Genomic DNA, 24,091 nt, shown 5'->3' with positions numbered 1-24,091 from the left:
TTCACTGGGTTTTTTATGGCCCTTAACCAAATCCCTGAATCACAGCAAGGCAGCTCTTCAGTGAGGTGCACACCACCACCAGCCTCTGTGAGCTAAGCCAACCACACCCAATGGTGAGATACAACCTTCATAGCTGTGTTTTAATCTCCCTCTCCCTCTCCTTCTTCACCCTCCCCTCCTCCTCATCCTCCTCATCTTTCTATTCCTTTCCTTTCCTCTCCCCTTCCTCCTCTCTTTCTTTTTTTTCTTGGCATGCAGCCTGCTTTTTGAGAATTCACCTTGTATACATATTTGCCAGAGGTATATAATACCTTTAAATAAATGTGTCCCTAATATATCCCAAGGGTTCAAAGGAGTTTGTAAGTCCTATAGAAACTGTTCTGTTTTTATCTTAATAATAAAAACATATTTTACAGCAGTAAGTTACCATTTAAAATTGTTCCTTTATTTTTACAGAATAGGCATTATCTTCTTTACATATATTTTTTGTTTTCCAAACTGAGATCCTTAGCACCCAATAGGGATCCAAGGATATAATCTAAGGAATCCATTAAAATTAGGTCCTTCCGAAACACTACTCAGTATCTAAGCAAATAATTCTACTCTTTGCCCTAAAAAAAAAATAAAAAAATAGTATGCTTAATTAAAAATAAATTCATGGAGCTAAGCTGCAGAAAGCACTCTTTAATCTGATGCTATCTCTATTTCCAACACAAGCTGAAGACAGGATGAGATGGGCACTTACAAAAACAATTACTTGTGTTTTTTGAATACTGTGAATTTGCATTTCACTTGTTCAGCTCTTTGCATATTTAAAAAAATTCAAAGTTCAACAAAATGTTTCAGACACACCCCTGCTAGTACCCCTCTTCACTGCCATTGAAAGATGATTACTTGCTAGAAAAGTATCTTCATACTTATTTTTTAAAATCATGAATAGCTTTTAAACATAAACTGTAAATAAAAGACTGTTCAGAATGCCATTTCTTGAAAGATAGAAATTTATAAGGGAATTTTCTCTTTCATATTTGAGTTCTATTCAGTTGAATTTGGGTACAGCTGTTGAAACAGGAATTCTGAAGAAAAGTACTGAGCCAATACCTATCCCAACCTTAGAGCTACCCTTATGGCTTGTTAGTGCTGTGGTTGGAGGTATAACCGCAGATAGGAACATTGAAAGGCTGTTTAATTCCAACTCCTCTTTCCCCTGGGTGTACTGGAAAGAAAGATGCTGATGTCACTGGAATCCATAGGTAGGCTTGACCCTTTCCCAGAGTCCCCAGATACCAGAGTGCTGAAAGTGCCAACTTTTTAATTCTAGGTTGCTTTCCACAGCCTAACATGGGACAACGAAACTTTTCAAATTCTCTCCCTGCTCCAGTTCTCACAGTACAACGTACAGACTGTCCCTTCATGATATAAATACGTGTGTTTATATAATTACATTAGGAAGTGACTTACATACCATGATAAATTAGATACAGACATCGCAGCAATGCCAGGAGGATTCTTTGGAGCAGTCTTCTCCTGATTTCAGAAGAGGGAGAGGAGGCCAAGTAGACAAGATCACTGGGGGTTTTAGCGATTCTGCCCCTAGAATGATGCACAAAGCACTTAGTCGCGCTCAGTTGAGAAGACCTACAAAGAAAAGGTGAAAAGTGTTATGTACAGGACCTGGCCTATATGACTTTTCACAGATTTATTTCATCCAATCAACAGTTGTGTCATGTTATAAGACACACAAAAGAAAATATGATAATTTTCCTTAAAGTACAAGGTATGTATAAAACGAAGGATAAAATAAAATCAACCTGAAAATGAACTCATTGGTTTCCTTTTAAAACCAAAGGAAAGGTTATTACCATGTTTATTCCCTGAAGTAGAGAATTCCTTTTCATTCAAGGAAAGAACAGAATGTGTGTGTGTGTGGGGGGGGGGGAGGGGTGTTTAAAAATATTTTTATTGATTTCAGAGGGGAAGGGAGAGGGAGAGAGACAGAAACATCAATGATGAGAGAGAATCATTGATTGGCTGCCTCCTGCACACCCTCCACTGTGGATCAAGCCTGCAACCCAGGCATGTGTCCTTGACTGGAATTGAATCCGGGACCCTTCAGTCCACAGGGCGATGCTCTATCCACTGAGCCAAACCAGCCAGGGCCAGAATGTGGTTTTAGAGGTACCACATTTTTTCGCCATACGGTCAACCAGTTATGCTCTCTAAATCAGGTTTAAAATTGTAATAAAATTATCAAAACAAAGATCTCATTTACCCACAGCAGATACAAAAAAAAAAAAGGAGTTCCTTGGCACAAATTGTTATCAGGTCCAAAGGCTTAACAAAAACTCATGCATTTCTACAACTGAGCAAATAAATATTAATATTAAATAACGTGGAGAGATAAGCAGTGTGTGATTATGTAACAAACATTTCCACAGGTTTCTTTTGAGTACCTGCTGTATGGTGTCCTATGAGCTTAAACAAAAACTTGCTTAGGGTACAACTGCATTCCATGGTACTACGCTAGGCACTTTAATTAGTTCAGAGCATTAGTCCTGTCTGTTCAGTTAAACATTTAGTGAGTATATACTATGTGTGCTTACACTATTCTAGGTAGAGCTCCTGGATAAAGATGAATGACACATAAATAAGTCATTGTTCCTGCCCAAAAGGATGCTTTTATGTAAAAAAGATAACTGTAATAAAATGGGGTACAGTGTTCAAATAAAGGTTTACATGGCACATGAAAGCACAGAAGTGGGGCTTCCAGTCCAATCTGAGGGATTTGGGAAGGATTTCTAAAAGAAATATGCCCCAAAGCATTAGGCTTGGCTGCAGGTTTAAAAAAAACAAATCTTGAGTCTTAAGTCTCTGGTGGATAAAGTCCATCCTGTCCTTGGCTAACTGTTAAGGCATCTAGACCTCATCTATTAAGGACCTGGGAACTCCAAATTCTGTTTCCCAAACTGGTAACTTCATATTCCCAAAATTTGTTCCACCAGATTCTTAGCAAGGGTGTGGTTATCTCCCCACCCACTGAAAAGGTGATGTTGTGATGTAATTCTTTCTTTTAGACATTCTCAATCCTATCTTTACAGAGCTGTGTATATGAATGTCTCTATTTTCATTCCTAACTACATTACTTTTACTGAATTACAATTTGGGATTTCGCCAAGAGTTTGTATTGAGAGATATCACTGAAGAAAATGATAAACAAGGGAAAACCAGAGCTGTAAACTCAGTTATTGGGTTTAAAACTTTTAAAAATATATTTGTATTGATTTCAGAGAGGAAGGGAGAGTTATTAGGTTTAGCAGAGTATTTGCCAACACAAAAATGCTATCCTTATGAGCACTCAAAAAAAATATATATATATATATGTTAGGTTTCAACACCAGAAAAACCATTATCCTAAATTTCTGGTTTGCCTTAATCCTGGGGGTGTGGGGCATTATTGCAATTTATGCTGCTTTCCTTGTTTTAATATATGGGAAACTCTGAAGCAAATTTGTAACATTTTTTTTAATATATTTTATTGATTTTTTACAGAGAGGAAGGGAGAGAGATAGAGAGCTAGAAACGTCAATGAGAGAGAAACATCGACCAGCTGCCTCTTGCACACCGCCTACTGGGGATGTGCCGGCAACAATGTACATGCCCTTGACCGGAATCAAACCTGGGACCTTTCAGTCCACAGACCGACGCTCTACCACTGAGCCAAACCGGCTTCGGCAAATTTGTACCATTTTCTTTAAGAACTAATCAAGGCCTCTGATGTCTGTTTGTTTTTTGGTTTGTTTTTTTTTTTTTTTTTTTTTTTTTTTTAATGCTAACCTCTCCTTTTGCCAACTTTAATTTTAACCTATTTCTTTGTAAACACATGCATAGAAACATATGCACACATATGCAGATAATATGTATATAAAAACATTTTTAAAATCGCCAGTGAGCCCATTTTAGAGTGAGAAAGAGTATAATTAAACACCATAATTCCAGGTTTGTTTGCTTCTGCAGAAGGTAGAAATACTATGCAAATAAATATTATCCCAAAGTCTTATGCTCAGGCCATATAACACTGTTGTGTTTATACATCAAAATGGCGAAATGGTGTCAATGCTCATATGAGAGAAGAGCGGACCATAGCAGCCTCTGATCATGCCCCTTGGCCCAACTACACTGGACACAGGCTTCTGCCCCACTGAGCCCCAGGCCCCCCTTTTCTTAGAGCATCTGCTTTAGAAGACTTACAACTGTCAAATCTTGCTCTGTCCCTTTAGAGTAGGGGTGTCGAACTCAATCAGAGAAGGGGCCAAAATCTAAAACCCAGCCTAAATCGCGGGCTGAATGGTTTACTGAACAGTCATAAACTGTCATTGCGATGGAAACGCAGCGGAGTGCAGTGATGACAGCGCGGTGCGGGCCACATTGCAAGGCCTGGTGGGACAGATTTGGCCCGCGGGCCTTGTGTTTGACACATGTGCTTTAGAGATATAAATCTTCTTCCAGCCAATTGCCAGTTTTACAACACAGGAATGGCTTGCTCAAGGGCCTGGGCACAGTCCCTTTGAAATGCAACCATCACAGGAGATGGCGCTGCATTGTCAAGTCTCTGTGGGAGAGCTGGAGCCTCACTCTCCTAAGTGCTAATCAGCAAAGGCAGTGGGAACCATCACAGTGACCTACCTCCCCTGAACATCACCTAGCACTTTTATTTTATTTTGTAAAATATATTTTTATTTATTGATTTCAGAGAGGAAGGGAGAGGGAGTGTGAGAGATAGAAACATCAATGATGAGAGAGAATCGTGGATTGGATACCTCCTGCAGGCCCCCTCCTGGGGATCTAGCCTGACACCAAATTTGGGCATGTGCCCTGACAGGTAAGTGAACCATGACCTTCTGGTTCATAGGTCGATGCTCAACCACTGTGCCAGGCCTGTGGGCTCAACAGGCACTTTTTTACAAGCTTGCCCCAGCTGCCTAAAACACTCTCCTTCCTTCTAACTCAGTGGGTTGAATTCCGTCTCTCTTCCCTATTGCAGTAGTCTTGAATTAAGTTTTCCTTGCTTGTTGAACTCTGAACCACTTAATTTTTCTTTGAGAGGGTATTGCTTTTGGTCCTTAAAAGTTCGGGAAAATTTCCTAAGATGCTGGAAATATTATAAAAAAGTGTAATCTTTTCTCACTGTTTTTTACTTGGAATAAGTACTAACTTGGATTTTGATAAGCTATGGATTACTAGTATTTGTAAAATTATATATTAGATAATTTATTTTTTCTGATTTTAAACCTAAATGTTTGTGAGAATAAAATATTTGAACAAAAAAAAGTCAGAGTGACCATTCATAATGATCACAATAATCATTCTGACATTCTTTATGATTTATATCATCTTTTATTTCTGGCTTGTAATATCTGATTTATCTCTTCAATAATATACACCCATGAGGCAATCAATAAAGTCTACTGAGTTGAATAACACACCAAAAAAGCCTATTGTATTTGCATTATCCAGATGTGATGTTTTCTAAAGGCTGTGGTAGTGGGCCTGTTATTCTTTCAATGACATTCAAATGATACATTGCTTATCAATGTAACCTTTCCAGGAAAAACATCTTTGGGATCTTCAGGCAAGTTTAGATTCCTCTTGGATGCCTGATGTTTTCTATCTAAAAAGGCTGGTGTTTTTACAATACAATTTACAGTAAATTTGATGAACCTCTAGAGGTTCATTCCCATGTAGGTTGCCTACTTAGAAAGGATTGCCAAAACTCAGTTTAATTAAAAACACAAACGAGGCAACAGATTTGTTTTTTTCCTAAGTAAATGTTAACGTTATGAAAACGTCTTAGGCACACTTAATGAATCTTTTCGTAGTCTCGGAACATAAGCACTTTAACATTCAGAATTAACTTGGGCCTGCTCCCTCAGGCCTGACAACACATGTGCCTGGTTCTTCCTTGAATAAGCTAAACACTTTTATGCCTGTATGTTTCAGAATAAAAAGACTGGTAATTATGTTCCCGCTTCCAACAATGTCTCTCCCCTCTTTGTCTAGAATAATCTATTTGTCCTGTAAAATCAGCTCAAATATCAATATTCCTATAATTTAAAACTTGGTAGAATTGTAGCCCCTTCATAATTACAATCTTCTCATGATATAGGTATTTCTAATGCAATATTTATCATATTTTACTAGCGTTACGGTTCCCCTGGCTAGCAAAGATAAGCATTTTATGTTAATATATTAAGATATTATTTAACTACATAAGAGATATTTCATTAAAAAATGTGGAATTTGAAGTTTCTGGCCGTGAGTTTAATTTCTGGCCAGAGAGAAGACATAGTAATATGTATTTAAATATATTTATTTGTAGATACTTTAGAAAATTGACAAACTCAAAAGAAATTCCATAGTTTGTTATCCATTGATCTTAATGTGGTCCTACTAGTTTCTCTAGTGTAGAGCAATAATTATATCTTATTTCTTTTGTTATCCTTGTACTATCTAGCATAGTTTACAATATAGAATACACAATCTATAAATATCTGTTCAATTGATTTTAGTTGAATTGCTATATTATTGTCATGCAAATTACTGATTTCTCTTCTGTTTGAAAATGCATAAGAGGTACTAAACAAGAAAAACAAAAACAGCCAACTTCTTAGAGAAAATACCTTCAGGCATAAGACTTCCCTGTTGATAATCACTAGTCAGCCCCTACATGGAGACAGTGTTTCCTAGACAATACAGCATTTTGGAGTGAAACAGTTTTCACAGATACAGATTACAAGAAAAATGTGCATGTCACTCTTTGCTTAAGCAAATGGTTTCTTCTTTTGGGCATTGTTTGGAAATAGCCAACATGATGCAAACCAACTTGCTTCTCTTAAGCAAGCCCTTTCAATGAGCCTGGAGAAGAGGACTATGACCAGCATTATGGGAACATCAATAATTAGGGGCAAAAAACACACACAAAAAAAACAAAAAAACAATCAAACACCCCAGAATCCAGTAAAAGAAACAGAAAAGAAATGGTTGGAGAAGTGAGAGAATCAGGAGATTCTATGTCAAAGAGTGAGAGGAGGAGGTTTTCGAAAGCAAGACATCAATAATGTGAAATGTGACCTGGAGGTTAGGTAACGAGGAGCCCTGTTCCCTTTGCTGTAGCATTTTCATGTCTAGCTTCAGAGATTTGTGTGAAATGAGGAAGCTGATAGACTTAGAGCAAACAACTCAACTGAAGATCTTAGACTTTGAGGGACTACAGTCATAGTTTCCTATGAGTGCTTAAAAGCTAGTGCTAGGGGGTGAAGGGGAAATCTGATTTGTACCATGTGAATTTCCCTCACATAAAAAAATTCTACTGTATGGGGCAACTTCAATCTTCCCACGGGACATGACTGAAGGCAGAGTTGGACGAGATGCTCAGGCTTGGCTCTCAGGAACCACATGGCGTGGCTGGATCCAGCACACAGACGAGCTGGGGAAAACACTCTGGTGGAGGGGGATGAGCTGTGCCAGCAGAAAGAGCCAGCAGAAATGCTAACACAACACGTAAAAAATGGAGAGAGATGCAAGAAAGAAAATTCTTGAAAAGAAGAGATCAGGTTAAGAATAGATGGAAGGATGAAACTAGTACAGGAAAAGGGAAAAACAACAACACTGCTCTGAGACTTGACAGAAGCAGGTGAGGTTGGATGTAAATAAAGAAATAGTTTCAAGTACAGAAATGGGAAATTGTGTTAAGTAAGAGAAAGAAAGAGTGGTCACGGTCTCCTTTGAGCAGTAGGGGACGAGATCATTTGGTGAACAGTCAGTTGGTACTGGGCTTTCAGAGAACAGAAGAACTCACATGGGGGAACAGGAGCAGATAACAATCAGGAACAAATACTAAATATATATGTGTGTTTTTACACATACACACATACAAGTACACATGTACACACATACATGTACCCATGCACGCACACATTTTAAGTAAAGGCCATGGTTAAAGAGATTATATACACATAGACAATATTTAAAAGAGCTAGAATCTCTACCTCTCCCCTCCTTTTAGTAGGACATGTGGACTAGAACTTTTGGTAGCAGCAGTTGAAATATTTTCAAATCTCTTGAGTCAGATAAACCGTCTAAGCTTGGATCTATCACCTAACATCTCCCTGCGCTGTGTTTATATTTGCTTTTTTTTCTGCTTTACAACTAGTGCAAGTTTACCTTACATAATCCTTGAGATTACATGAGATTTGCTATAAACATTTTGCAAATGTAAGCAAATGTTGAATCAAACCGAGGCTTTAAAAGAAAAAGTTGGAAATTCCTAAAATTGTAGTAGGTAGTATACATGTAAGCCATTGCTCATTGCTGTGTTCCTTGGTTATTTTATATTCTTTATTAGTTCATTGATTGATTGATTATTTTGACACATGTAAGTGACTATTATATGGAAGGCAATGTTTATGTGCTGGAAATACAGCAACAAAAAAGGGAGAAAGCTGCTGTCCTCATGTGGTTTCTATCCTAGTGGAGGAAAAAGACAACAAAATAATAAAGGAGTGTATAATAAGCAATAATAAGTGCATAAAGAAAAATAAAGCTAGGTAAGGGGCCACAGGTGATGAGGACCCTTTTTAGATGCAGTGGTCAGGGAAGGCCTATTAAAGGATGTGATAGTAGACAAGAAAAAGCTAAAGGAGTTCATCACCACCAAACCAGTGTTACATGAAATGTTGTAGGATATTCTTTAAGGGAAGAAGGAAAAAGAAATATAAACAACAAAATGGCAATAAATTCATATCTATCAATAACTGAATCTAAAAATCAAAATAAATGAACAAGAAATTGAATAAATAAAATAAACTGATGAATAAGATACAATCAGAGGCATGGAAACATGGAACAGGCTGACAAATCTCAGAGGGAAGGTGGGAGGGGAAAGGGGGGATAGGAAGAGATTAACCAAAGATCTTATATGCATACTAGAGGCCCAGTGCATGAATTCGTGCACAGGTGGGGGTCCCTTGGCCTGGCCAGCAATCGGGACCATTCGGGGCCATCCCTTCTAGTTCTGATCAGAGCCAATCAAGGCTGGCTGGCAATTGGCTATGGAAGGGCACTGACCACCAGGGGGAAGCTCCTGCATTGAGCGTCTGCCCCTGGTGGTCAGTGCACATCATAGCGACTGGTTGACTGATTGGTCACTTAGGCTTTTAAATATATAGATATGCATTACCTATGGACAGATAGTAGAGTGGTGAAGGCCTGGGGCAGGGCAGGAATCAGGTGGAGGGGGCAATGGAGGGAAAAACGGGGGACATCTGTAATACTCTAAACTAGGGGTGTCGAACTCAATCAGAGAAGGGGCCAAAATCTAAAATCCAGCCTAAATCGAGGGCCGAATGGTTTACTGAACAGTCATAAACTATCATTGTGATGGAAACGCAGCGGAGTGCAGTGATGACAGCGCGGTGCGGGCCCCATTGCAAGGCCTGGCGGGACGGATTTGGCCCGCGGGCCTTGTGTTTGACACATGTGCTCTAAACAATAAGATTTTTTAAAAATTGTTTTAAATGATGTGATATTTTGGGGAAAATATATAACTTAAGTTTCTTCCTAAATTATTTATAAATTTTCAAAGATTTTAAAAAGTTTTATCAAAAAGAATACTAGGAGATTCAACAGTTTAGAGAAAATCTCTAAGGTATATTACTACACATACCTTTGCTTTCTTAAATGTAATAAAATAAAGGTAATTAAGTGCTTCCTGATGACTTGGGGGCAGATCATTATTAGAATCCATTTAAATCAGAAGTGTTTCTTTCTCTTCCCTCACTAGCAGCTGCTGTGATCACAACCTACCAGATGACTGCTGATTGCTGTGATATGAGAATGCAGAGCTATGATTAAAAGGACTCAGTGAAAACAGCTAAACCATTCTGAATGATGGATTAAGGCTTGCCTATGAAAAGTTTTTTGGTTGTAGGCTTATATAAAAGTTCTCCATCAGCTCAGGAAACTATTTTGTAAACTTATCCTGGGGAAGGAAACTAATATTTATTAAGTGCTTACTTTGTTTCAGGTTTTCTCCTAAGCACTATGTCTCAATCATTAAAAAGCTAAGGTCTCTCTCAGATTTATTACCTATAAAATGAAGAAATTGGTAGTACTTTCTTCAGAATTTTATTGATAAATTTATGATTCACCATATAGTACATTTAGCAGGTTAAAAAAAAAAGTTATTTTTTTTACAGAAAGAAGAAAAGAATTATGCACAAAAATTCTTGAGACAGAAATGAACTTGGCGTGTTCTAGGTACAGCAAGAAGGCCAGTATGACTTCTTATAGATGTAGATCTAAGTAGCAGTATATGCTATTCTCCAGAATATTATTATTGGTTACATATTTTATCTGAGCTTTGGTTAAACTTGCCAATGCCTTTAGCTGAACATGTACAATGAGGGAGGAACTCCCAACTAGCAAGAATTCAAATATCCCAATGTAGAAACAGAAAAATGTTAGTTCCATTTTTAAAGAGAAACATTAAATCCAAAATGTGAACCTCCCTTTAAGAAAAGAAAACAGCTTTAACTAAGAGAAAACAACAACGAAAGCACTGTTGTGCATGGAGGTGCAATATGGATGAAAGCGCTTGAGAGGATAAAAGGTGTTCAAAAACCTATTTGCTAAGGAATCAGATCAAAATCAGACAGTAAGTGAAAAGGGGAGAGGTGAGAGAAGAGAGCAATCTGATACCAGGCAAGTATATATTTCCTTTCCAAATAATACATTTGGGTATACATTTGAAGAATCACAACACATGTTTTAGAGAATTACATACTATAAAGCATGGTGGTTCAGAATATAACAGTTCATGAATTATACTTGTAAATCATTTTAGAAATAACAATTTACAATGAAAACCCTATTTCTCACTGAATTCATAATTTGTTCGATATATGTAAAAAGCCAAATTTACTTCGAGTTTCTGAATTAGCTATTGCAATTTTATGTATTTCTTATGAATAGTTTTAAATACTGAAATAAAAATGCTTCTGATAGCCCAGCAGGTATGGCTCAGTGGTGGAGCATCAATTCATGATCTAGAAAGACCTGGTTCCATTCCCAGTCAGGGCACATGCCTGGTTGTAGGGCATGCAAGAGGCAGCTAATCAATAATTCTCTCTCATTATTGATGTTTCAATCTCCCTCTCCTTCTCCCTTCCAATATGTTTTTATTGATTTCAGAGAGAGGGAGAAAGAGAGAGAGAGAGATCAATAATGAGAGAGAATCATTGATTGGCTGCCTTTTGCACGGCCCCTACTGGGGATGGAGTCCAAAATCCAGGTATGTGCCCTGTTTGGATTTGAATCTTCTGTTTCATGGGTCAACACTCAATCACTGAGCCACATCAGCTGGGAGAAAATGATCTGACTTTTATGATTAAACCAATTTCTATAAATGTTGACATATGCAGCTAAAATATACACCAAATAACTTAAAATATCTCAACTTTTCTTCATTTACTGAGTTTTCTTCCTTTACTCTATATTTCTCAGTTTATGCTAGCATCATATTTTACATAAGCTTTTTCAGTTTTCTCATTTTAGTTAATAACTCCACATCATGTGCAGAACATGTCTAGCTTATAAAATTATTTTCTCATAATTTCTTTCAAATAGTTTCTATTCAATAGATATGCCACATGATAGAAATATTTGGGCATTTTAAGGCTCAATTAAAGCCTTGGCCACTTTGGCTCAGTGGATAGAGCATCAGTCCACAGGCTGAAGGATCTCAAGTTCAATTCTAGTCCAATGCACAGACCTCAGTTGCAGGTTCAATCCCAAGCCCTGATTGAGGCATGTGTGTGAGGCAATCAAGTGATGTGTTTGTCTCACATGAATGTTTCTCTCTTTGTGTCTCTTCCCCTCCCTTCCACTCTCTCTAAAAATCAATGGAAAAATATCCTTGGGTGAGGATTCTCTCTCTCTCTCTCTCTCTCTCTCTCTCTCTCTCCTCTCTCTCAATTTAAGTTTCATCTGGAAACAACTAGAAAACTCATGAATAATTCATGAATTATCTTTGTACTTCCATGCTTAATTACAAAACTAAATATTTTAAGTCATGCTTTATAACTCAGAGATATTTCCCAATTAGTAAATTGACTAAGCATATCTGCTTGATGTTAAATCTAACATATTTATAAAAAGCCAATATAGTTAAACTTATGAAGGGTTTATAATATCCTATTATCATGTTATAGACATTTGCCTAACAACATTTGAATTAAGCTCAGTGACTCCATCAATCATAAGCCATTGGTTTAGATAAACATTTGCAGGTTATTAAGAAGCTATCTGGGTCCACTGTTTATTACATGAAGCAACAGAAAGTTTTGTCAACCTGCAACAGTGCCAAAAATTCTCCACTATGATATCTATCTCCTAAGAATGGCGATGGAAATTCACCGAAAATAAAATACGTTCTGAGAGAAAGCTGGAGTTGGGGTACTGGGCATGCCACTGTTCCTTTCCAAATGCCAGGTCACTAATGAGACTTTGGAGTGGGAGTTCAAAACATTATGCCCTACATCAGTTAGAGCTGGAGGACACAATTTGATTCCAACGCATTAGTGTGAAGGTAGGCACAAGTCTACACTTGGAATTTGAAAGTGAGGTAGCAATACATTACAAAGTTTTGATGGGTTAGTTATGCCTGGGAAACCAACCCCTTAAAGACTAGAATCAGATTCCTTTTCCCCAAGGAAGTAACTTATAAGGCCAACATCCAGGGCATCTGATGGAGCACACCCAGCCTCTGACTCCACCACTGGAATTGTGTTCAGTAAAACGCCCCCGTTCCCTACAGCACAGGAAGCCTGGGATGGAGACAATGCTTACTCCTCCTCTGCCCTGTCAGCATGCACAGTGCCTGCCAGGATAGACTTTGATCCTTTAATCTGCTTCTGGGCTAGTCCTCTTCCTCTCTCCCTACTTCCCAAAGGAGCTGAGAAAAATAAGATTGGTACAGTCAACATTTGTTTTTATATCTTGTGAGTCTGTGTTATCTGGGTAAAACACACTCTTTTGAGAAGCAAATCAAAGATTCCCTCCCTAGTTCTAACTCTTCACCCAGAGAGTTGGTGTTTAATCAGATTAGAAACCAAATAATCCAGGAATTACTTAGTTCAAATTCTTTTCTCTGGTGTTACTTCAGTGAAGAGTGAACTGCAGGATTATAACTTAAGCGATTATGATGGACTGTGAAAGGGAGAATGGAAGGAAAGGTCCTGGTTTCATGTCCTCCCAGGGAAAAGAGTCTGAGGAAGACAGCCTTTAGTTCTGGATGGCCAAGATGGCAGGATGAATACTGTAATTGTAGGCATCCATTCAGATATTTTTGAGCATCTACTATATACCACTGTTAGACTCAGGAAACCCACAACTCAGAAAAGGAGCCTATGGTGCCATGTGGGTGACAGAGATATCAGTGGGCAGTGACGACACTGTATCATTGTTGTGTGCCTGAGGATTAGAAGAGGGAAATGGAGGATACAAAGTCACTGCAAAGGGCAAGGGCAGGCCGGGATGGGCAAGCTTCCTAAAATAGGCAAAGTCAGTGTTAAGGCACTTTGAATGAGGGATAAAAGATATGCCAACCTACAAAGTGGACATGTTTAAATGGTTAGGAATAGGAATGACCAAAGGGCAGAGTGTTGGAAAATCCTCAGAGACAGTGGAAAGGAAATTATGGCTGTCAGGGGCTAGGAGAGGAAGAGTGGGCAGTGACTATGGATGGGTATGGAGATTCTTTTGGAGATGTTCTGGAATTAGGTAGTGGTAATGGTTGCATGGGTCCTTTAATATATTAAAAGTCACTGAATTGTACACATCAACAGGGTGAATTTTATGGCATGCGTGGAATAATCACAATTTTAAAAATATATATTTAATGTGTCAGATACACACAACAATTTGACGAGAGAGCTGGTGCCAGAATCAGATCTGCTCATTCCATCCAGGTTCTAAGTGCGGTAGCATATTGTGCTTCTCAACTTTGGAGGCTCAGACACAAATCTTAACCTCTTGAAAAGGCACGAATATACTGAAGAACTGTTTCTTTCTTAATTCTTGGAATATAAAGACCATGTTACTGGACAACACACTAGTACTTCATAGCAGCCAGCAAAGGAAATGTAAACGTCACACACAGAATAGCAGGGCTAAGTCTCAATGATAGTGTGTAAACCTTCAAAACCCAACTTTATCTTTCTTGGCTTTTCCTAGGATCAGTCCTCATACTAGAAATGCATTCTGTTTCATACTAACAAAGTTACTTAGGTATCAGTAAAAAGCTGATTTGTTTTGATAATCATTGCAAGTTTCTTTAACACACAAGGCAAAATCTCGTGTCAGCTTTTCCCCCATAATTTTTTAAAAGGTGAAGATCCAACTGGAAGAATATCCAACTAGAAGGAGAAATATGGCAAAGACAGATTCTTATAATAGGAACAGCACAAATTTTGAAGCTTAAATTTTCCCTTCATCCCCTCTCATATTTGCTTCCAAATTCTTTAAGGCATGAATTGATTTTACAAATTCCCAGATCCAAAAAATGTTATCATCTGCTTTGTAAAACAAAACAAAACGTGCAAACTGGTGTGTGGGGAGTAGGAAGTAAGAAGGGTAGATGTATACACCTCTTCTTTTTAAAAAATAAACAAATGGTGCCAAAAGCATGCTGTTCAAGGTATACTAGGCAGTGTGCCCCATTATAAATTAAAAAAAATAAGTTTATTTTAATTGGATTTATGGTATTGCATTTAGTAGCTCATCACAAATCATTTCAAAGCTATCATTTATTATATTTTTATTAAAAAGCTAATACAAAATCTATTCTTAAAAAAGATAATTTATTCCTGAAACACTTCTAAGACATTGTCCTAGCAGTGAGTTTGCAAAGAATTTAAAATGTATTTCTATGAGTTTCAATGACAAATTTATCCAAAGTAACCATAATTGCAATTGTGAAAAACATGGGAAGCAAATTTTCAAACATTTCATTTCAATCAACCAATGGAAAATATCCAATCATATTTGCATAAAGTTAATTTTAAAATGTTTTGTTGATATTAGACAATTAGAATGCATTACTGTCTTTTGTCACTGGATGAGAGGTTTGTTCACTTGAAGGCTAAAGATACAATGAAGTTAAATAATTATTAAGTAAGGAAATACTACTTGAGTAGTAAGTAGTTCATAAACAAACAAGCAGATCTTGAGTAAGACAGTCATTTGTTATACTGAAGTGATTCTGGGCAACTCACCAACACCGAATCAATGCAATGTGCAACCATTCACATTTTCATTGTATTATAGATGAGGTGGTGAGGAGATAGCCATTTGAAATGTAATAGTCACTGGTGAGTATTATACAGATATGTAGTACAATTAACTTGACCCCAAAGCATGGCGAACCTGACCCCAAAGTTGAACATGGATTAGAAAGGACAGACCACAAAGCAGTCAGATAACTGCAGGGCCAAAGCAGTAATCCAGACTGGAGATGAAGTTGTGAATTTTGGCAGCGGAAATAAAAAGGGGCAATTGTCCCATCACAGCATTCATTCAATTAGAGATATTTAAATTTCTACATAATGACTATGGAATGAGAAGTACGTTCCTGATAATCTCCAAGAGTCACTAAATGTCATGTTCTAAAAGGACGGTAGGTACTGAGGAATCCTGTTAGGGTACTATTTCTGTTCGGGGATCTTCTTTTTTCCTATTCATCTTTTCTCTTCATTCTAACACAGAATTGTCACCCTTTTAATAAATGAAACTCAGAATGACACTGAAGTTACACATAACCGCCCCATGTTCTAAGACACATCCAAGAGTACAGTTGTGCCTCCTTTGCTCATTACATTTATTTTTAATTTTTAAAGTGGGATTTTTTTTTTCATCTAAAAGAGGATTTTACTGGATAGTAGTTAAAACAAGTAAGTAATAAACATGTGAACATAGTCTTCTGTTTTCTTGTTGTGAAACAAATCAAGCTAATCTACAAATTGTGGTGCTTCTTACACCTTCCAAATTTAAAAGGCCCCCAATACTCTCAGCAGGGCACTGATTCATAGAGCAACCAGACTATCATCTTTGAATAAAACTGGCATCCTGGCTCCTTAGCACTTTAAAGAATGCTACGGATAGAACACAAACACACTATATACTTTTATCTGACTTTTTCACATTTTATTCATATTTCGGTTCTGAATAGACAGCACAATTAGCTGAGGAGATAGCCATTTGAATTCAGAGAGCCGGTTTCAACTTTCTGAGAATAGTTGTATCTGAGCTGTCCATGGTCCTGCAATATTTAGAATGCCACTGAAGAAGTTCTAAAATTTAAAGAACTAACAACAGAAAAGGCTGTGGTACACTTATACCATGGAATACTATGCGGCAGTAAAGAAAGAAGGATCTCTTACCTGGAGGGACCTGGAGAGCATGATGCTAAGTGAAATAAGCCAGTCAGAGAAAGACAAGTATCACATGATCTCACTCATATGTGGAATCTAATGAACAAAATAAACTGATGAACAAAATAGATCCAGAGACATAGAAGCATGGGACAGACTGTGAAATCTCAGAGAAAAGGCAAGGGTGGGTGAGTGGGTGGGAAGAGATTAACCAAAGAACTTGCATGTATATATGCATGACCTATGGACACAGACAATATGGTAGTGGGGTGGGGCAGGCTGAAAGAGGTCAATGGGGGATATTCATTCTCATTCTCTCTCTCTCTCTCTCTCTCTCTCTCTCTCTCTCTCTCTCTCTCTCTTTCTCTCTCTTTCTTCCTCTAAAACCAATTGGGGGAGAAAAGTTTTGTTGATTTTTAACTTGGGATCCCCAAACAATTCACAGAAGTGCCCATGCTATAAAAAATAAAGGATCCCTCCTATCCAAAGCTGATGAGGAACCCATTTATCTTCAGGGAGTTGTTCTCTCAAATATTCCCCCCAGAATGCAGCCTCGGGGGAAATGGCTACAGATGCTTCTTAATGTAATTGTTGTCAGGAAGATAAGTTTCCTCATTGAAAGGGTAGGTGGAAGGAGAAAAGGCCTCTTCAGACTGTCATATTTTCCAAGAAAAAGGCCTTTTAGAGCTCCCTGGGAGTTCGGTTTTCTCTTACAGACTAGAAGAGTTCTAATTGCTCTACTTCAAGCTAGGCTTTGTTTGTTCAGACCAAAACCAGACAAAGAGCTTGGTTCTCTGAAGGGTATTCCTTTTCTAGGACATAGCTTTCCTTCTGGATAGAAAGCTGGCCGACCTCTGGTCTGAGAGCATGCATCTTTCGGTGGCAGGTGGTTTTCTGTGGTCAGAGGAAAGTCACTGGTCAGCTGGCCCTTCTCCTCCTCCAAAAGGGTAGTCAGCCAGCTGCCTCGCCCCTTTCCCTGGTTCGCCTTTGATGCCATCAGTGACACCAGCCCTACATGACTTCTGTTGGGAGTTCTTAAGGAAATAAGAGCCTGCAAAGCAGTCGGTTTAAAGGCAATAAATGGCATAATAAACTGGAGCGAGTTGCATTAATTTTTGTAGGGAATAATCGTTAAGAAGCCTAGGGGTAAAATTAAGGCTATGGTAAATGTGGGAGCAATGTAAGTTACCTTGGGAATATACAGGTTTCTGAAAATATCCACTGTCCAACTAACCCATCCACTGAAACATTGGGATTGATATAGTACTCATCTAAAAGAGGAGACCGTCTGTGTACTTTTCTCCCTTGTTTATTAAATTGACTGCTGAAGACTGTAGACAGATCTATGACTCAATTCATTTATTTACCTCATTGACCTTGCCAGACTCTATTGCACCTGCTCTCCAACAGACTAACAAATACAGCAGAAAAGGAAGAACCCTATCACAGCAGGATATGTGCCACACCTGTGATAGAAATAAGGCATGGAGGAATGCAGAGGCGAAGTCAGTAATCAGCCAGGAGACAGAAGGAAGGAGAAGGCAAGAAGCCTTCACTAAAGGGAAATTCGAGCTGAGCCTTGAGAAGAATCAGTTGGCTAGGTAGGAAAGTGATGAGAGGGGCGTTTCAAAGACAGGGACACTCTAACACTTGAGCTTAGGGAGCCCAGGAAGCAGGTGAAAGGGTGGAGGAGCGGCTGACAAGGCAGGTTTCTGTGAGGCCTGAAGACCATACAGAAAAATTCACTTTCCTGAGGCTAGAAGGAGCTGCTGACGACTTCTGAACTAGGCAGGATTGTCAAGCAGAACTATTGGCCAGAACATGACCAGACTTTGCCATTTGGTTAAACTAAACTTGACCTAAGTGGTAATTCAATACACATGATACAACCTAGCTCTGAAAACACACATTTTCTTTTAGATTCTATTCAGTTCTAGGGTGGGATGAGAGGTGAAATCCTATCCAACTACTTTTAGACTTTCCTTTTGTGTGTTTACACTCAGATAACAAAGCAATGAATCTTTTTTTAAATTTATCAATTCTGTTACCATAATTCTCAAGGCCAGCTTTCTGTTTATGATGCCTTTTTTCACTAAGTACCACATATATACAATATGTATAAAATTTATGTAAGAGAGACTGTAGTTTAATAATAATATAATCAATACTACTTGTCAGAGTTGTTTGGATTATTTTAATTTTACCTTTTCATATTTACTAGTGTTCTTTATATAACATAACAGGTATACAGGTTTCTTTCCTTTGTTATAATTTTTTGTTTTGTTTGTTTGTTTTGTTTTTTAGAGAGGGAGAAAGAGAGAAGAGAGAAACATTGATGTGAGAGCATAACATAGATCGGCTATCTCTCCTGCACGCCCCCTATGGGGTGAGGAGGGAGCGGGAATCAAGCCTGCAACCAGGCATGTGCCCTGACTGGTAGTGGTATGATGTCCACCCAACTGAGCCACACTGGCCAGGGCCATACCAGATTTATTTTCTTTGTTAATCTTTGCTTTTTGTCCTCTTTTATGGGTGGATGAAAGATTTGAATCTTGGAGTACTTGATTGTGGCTGAATGCAAAAGAAAATTCTCTTATCTTTTCATTTTTAGAAAATCAATACAAAGTCTCCAACTTCCTTTCCCCCCCTAGGAATTTAGGGAAAAAAGGAAGCAGAAAGAATGAAAGAGCTCCCTTCTTCAGAAGATATTCTGAGGCATCCTGCTGTGTCAGTTAAATCCTACAGCTGCTCCAAGTCGGAAATATCCGGAAGCACTGTGCTGTGTAATGAGAGAGCAGCTCAAATTTTATTTATTTATTTATTTATTTTTTGGACTGACTTGTTCCAATGACGTCCTAGCTAGAAAGTCATTTGGGGGCATGAACTAAAGGAAAGGTTTACTTTATTAAAGTTATACTTTATGCAAAGTGCATGGATATAATCGATATATTTAAAAACAGAACAAACTTAGAATGTTCCTTCACTTGCACAAAAATGTCTTCATACACACACCTAGGGATAAACCCGTTGTGTTTACATAAACTTTAATATGAAAATATTAAGGCATGTTGCAAATTTGGTCATTACATTTGCAGTTAAAAATGATACTGTGTCTTTCCAAAAAGCCAGGAGCCTTCCCGAGCCTGTTTCCCTTAAGTTTTGAAGAAAGAAGTTCACCCTTGAATCTTTTCAGGGATCCAAGCAAAATAAAGAAAACAAAGATGTGATTTAAAGTTGTAGGCTCATTTATCTTTCTTTATAAAAACAAAAAACCAAAAATCACTGTAAGTAAATGGTTATAACCCTCAGTGACCCAGCGGTAAGACGGCAGATAAATGCAAAACGTAATGAGGTGGGACTGTCCACAAAGCCCTGCATGTGTTCAGTCTGGAGTCTTTTCAATAGAGATTGATTACGGCCTTCTGGGCAGAACGGGTGTCATTACTCTTCAGATATCCCACCCTGGGAGGCTGAACTCTGCCCTGGCTATTTTCATTAACCTGTGTTTTTCTGTACTTGACTCAGAGAAAAAGAAGCATTGAATCATATTCCAAAAATGTACCCTGATATAACCAAAGCAACAGACAACTTTGTGCTAAGGTATAGCCATCCAGTATGGGTGGTTACATCCAATTGTAAGAATGTCCTTTATATGCTACTAGAGGCCTGGTGCACAAAATTCGTGCACCCAGGGGGGAGGGTCCTTCAACCTGGCCTGCACCTTCGTGCAGTTGGGGAGCTCTTGGAGGATGTCCAACTGATGGCTTAGGCCTGCTCCCTACAGGCTGGCAGCCTGCAGTCAGACATCCTTAGTGCTGCCATGAAGATGGGAGATGCTCCTGCCACCGCCGCTGCACTCACCAGCCGTGAGCTCGGCCTCTGGCTGAACGGCATTCCACCCCCTCCCTGACCACCAGGGGACAGCTCCTGTATTGAGTGTCTGCCCCATGGTGACCAGTGAGCATTATAGTAACCGGTTGTTCCACCGTTGGGCCAAAACCTGTTCTCCATCATCTCCCGAGGGGTCCCAGATTGCGAGAGGACACAGGCCAGGCTGAGGGACCCCACCAGTGTACTATCAGGGTCAGGGAGAAATGTGAGAGGTTGGCCAGCCACGGAGAGACCACAGGAGGGCTCCAGGGAATGTCTGGCCCATCTCAGTTCTGATCGGCTCGACCCCAGCAACAAGCTAACCTACTGGTTGGAGCGTCTGCCCCTTGGTGGTCAGTGCATGTCATAGCAAGTGATTGAGCAGTCTTAGCATATCATTAGCATATTATGCTTTGATTGGTTGAACATACAACTGGACAACCAGACACTTAGCATACTAGACTTTTATTACATAAGAAGGAAGGAGGATGATACCAATGTTGAGCCCTGTGGATTCACTATAGTCTTTTATCTGACAAAAATTATTATAAAATCACTCAAACAATTCTGGACCAACTGCCTGTCTAAATGGACTATCCTACAGATTATCCATTTTAAAGGACTTTGAGAAATACATTTCTGTATTATCCTTTAGTTCATATCAGAGTTTAAAAATAATACACACACCAAAGAAAGGTTTTTCTCATCTACTCTATGTGCTTCTCATTTCCAATTTGGCTCATTTGGATTTATTATTTGTGAATTAAAAGCTAGTTTCAAATAAAAGAGGAGATGATCATCTCTGACAAAGGGAACCAGAGGTCCTCTCTCCATCCATAGCTGTGGAGATTTTCTGAGCTTTAGTTTCCTTTCAGTGTAATGGAGAAAGTAAGATTGCATATAGGATAGACTCTCACTGGTGAATTAATAAGAGCTTTTCTGAACATTTCTAAAATGTAAATGAATATTAGAATAAAGAAAAAAAAGGATTTTTAAGGCAGTTTTCAGCCAGGCTTTAAAGATTTCCAACTACAAATTAGTTGGTCAGGGGAATTCCATCCAGTGTTAAAAGGTTCCTGATATTTTATCCTGTGTGTGTGTTTTTAAATCACTTGATTTCTATAATAAATAAAAATGTATATCATTATTAAGGTAGGAAAATGGGGAAGAAAAATACCATTTGTTATTGGCTAGTTGTCTTATGCTATGTGCTTTAAATAAGTTCTTTCATTTAAAATTTATAACAAACCTATACATACTGCTTTACCCATTTTACATTGAAAAAAACAACTTCTCCAAAATAGAATTTCTAATAAGTGACAGAATAGTGATTCCAACCATCTAAGACCCTTTCCATTACAATGCCTCTCCAAGAAATGCTGACTTGACAAGTTACAAAAAAATAAATAAAATAAACAACATCTCTACTAAAATATACTTTCGCGTTCTTATAACAATTTCATTAGAATTATATATTTTATATCATCTTGGCCTAATTCTTCAGGAATACTGACTTCCTGGTCATTAACACCGAAGTCCATGTCATCCCCAAAGATAATTCTGACAGACTATAGCATTACATTCTAATTAACATCCTCTTTTAGATAATTCAGTTACCGTCTCTCTATCAGGCGTCTTCAAACTACGGCCCGCAGGCCACATGCGGCCCGCAGAGGAGTCTGATCCGGCCCGCCAGGTTTTTTGGGCAGTGAGCGCAGCCGAGGTGTTACAGTAGGAATTAGTAGTTCTATAGTCCGGCCCTCCAGCTCTCTGAGGGACCGTGATCTGGCCGCCACTTTAAAAAGTTTGAGGACCCCTGCTTGCACATAAATCAGGATACCCCTTCTCTAATTAGATTTAACAACTAGCATTCTATCCTTGTCTATATTAGCCATGAGGTCCTTAGGAGCTTGTGTAGCTGGGCAGGGCTGGGTTTGAGTCCCTGTTTCACCATTACTGGCCGCGGAAGCCTGGACCACTTACTGAACTTCTCTGAGCCACAGCATCATCACCGTGTACGAGTGCATGCGGGTAAAGCTCTTAGCTCACTGCCTAGGCATAAAGTAAACCCAGTGGACACATTCCATAAAGATTTTAAATGCTGCTGAAGTATACAGCCGATAAAGGGAATTCAAAATCCCAACCCATTTAACTTTAGCTTAGGCACTAAGCAAAGTGCACTCAGTGTCTTACATGCAGACGTAATTAAACCTAATTTTAGATTCAGGCGTCGTATACTCATCTCCATCTCTAATTAACATATCAAATAGTGCCTTCCTTTTCAAACGAGATAAGCCCTGGTGAAAACTGATGGCAGCTCATAATATGTACCTTGTAGAGGTCACACCTTCATCAGGACAGCAAGACACAAAGTGAACTTTATTTTGCAATGAATTAGAAATACCTATAAAGGTGTTTCCCAGAGTTTGTTCTTCGGATACTGACCTCCTAGAGCACATGTGTCAAACACAAGGCCTGCGGGCCAAATCCATCCCGCCAGGCCTTGCAATGTGGCCCGCACTGCGCTGTCATCACTGCACTCCGCTGCGTTTCCATCACAATGACAGTTTATGACTGTTCAGTAAACCATTCGGCCTGCGATTTAGGCTGGATTTTAGATTTTGGCCCCTTCTCTGATTGAGTTCGACACCCCTATCCTAGAGGAAAAAGCACTCGCTGTAATTTTGGATTCATATGAAATAACCCCTTTTGGGTGCACGATGATCATGTGACTGCAGTAAAGAAGCCTGGTGAACTGTGTTTACAGATTAATAATGTCCCGAATTGGCACCTTCACAGATATTTTCTTCTTCAAGTGATGCCTATTAAAAACAAGTTCTATGCAAACACAGTCCCGAATTCAATTCCCACAGGAAGGTTCACAAAACCAAACAAACAAATAAAAAACACCACTACCAATAAAAAAAAACAACTAAAAAAAAAACCCTCTTCTTTAGTTTCTATCAAATGTAATGGTAATATGGGTCTCCTCTTCAGTTTTCACAAAAATTATGCTATAGAGGCATGGAGGTACATGATAAATTTCAACGGAGTTAGTGTTGAGGGCTGCAGGATGAGAATGGCATGTGGCTGGGCGTCTTACACTACGTGAACTGTTTTTGTTCCATAAAAAGCTTTCTGCTATTTTTGACAATGGATTCCTGCCACAGAAATAATATATCTCTAGGCTGTGATATGGCTGGAAGAATTCATCTTGTCCTACCAAGAGGCAGGAAAAACTCCTCTTGGTAGGATTAGGGTTTCTCCCTCATCGTGAAATAGCAATATTTACCTCCCAACTGATAATTACTCTTATTAAAAGAAAAAAATAATTATTCCACAGTAAACCATGATAACAGCTTACTAGTCACCAATTTAGGAAAATCTCATTAAATACAAAACCCCCAATGAAAATCAAATGACCATGGAAAATGCAAGACAGAATATGCTGCACCCTAATTATATATTTTTCCAGGGCACTTAAAATTAAAATTACAATTTTCTTTTTAAAAAAATGTATTTACAGCCCTAGCTACTTTGGCTCAGTGGATAGAGCGCAGGCCTGTGGACAAAAAAATCTCAGGTTTGATTCTAGACAAGGACGCATGCCTGGGTTGCAGGCTCAATCCCGAATAGGAGGTGTGTAGGAGGCAGCCGATTAATGATTCTCTCTCATCATTGAAGTTTCTCTCTCTCTCTCTCTCTCTCTCTCTCTCTCTCTCTCTCTCTCTCATCAA

At 38.6% G+C, this 24,091-nt stretch overlaps 1 protein-coding gene across 1 annotated transcript in view; it reads right to left on the bottom strand.

Annotated features, from left to right (window-relative positions):
• OXR1 (oxidation resistance 1) overlaps positions 1 to 24,091 on the bottom strand; it is a 244,213-nt gene that overhangs the window by 205,704 nt on the left and 14,418 nt on the right. The window contains 2 exon segments of the mRNA XM_045581378.1: positions 1,466 to 1,514; positions 1,517 to 1,638. Of these exon segments, the coding sequence (XP_045437334.1) occupies positions 1,466 to 1,514; positions 1,517 to 1,638 (171 nt within the window).

Source organism: Pipistrellus kuhlii, unplaced genomic scaffold (genome assembly GCF_014108245.1).
Source record: "Pipistrellus kuhlii isolate mPipKuh1 unplaced genomic scaffold, mPipKuh1.p scaffold_m20_p_14, whole genome shotgun sequence".
Classification (NCBI taxonomy): domain Eukaryota; kingdom Metazoa; phylum Chordata; class Mammalia; order Chiroptera; family Vespertilionidae; genus Pipistrellus; species Pipistrellus kuhlii.
The sequence above is the reverse complement of the archived record's forward strand: the minus strand, read 5'-3'. Positions and strand labels throughout refer to the sequence as shown.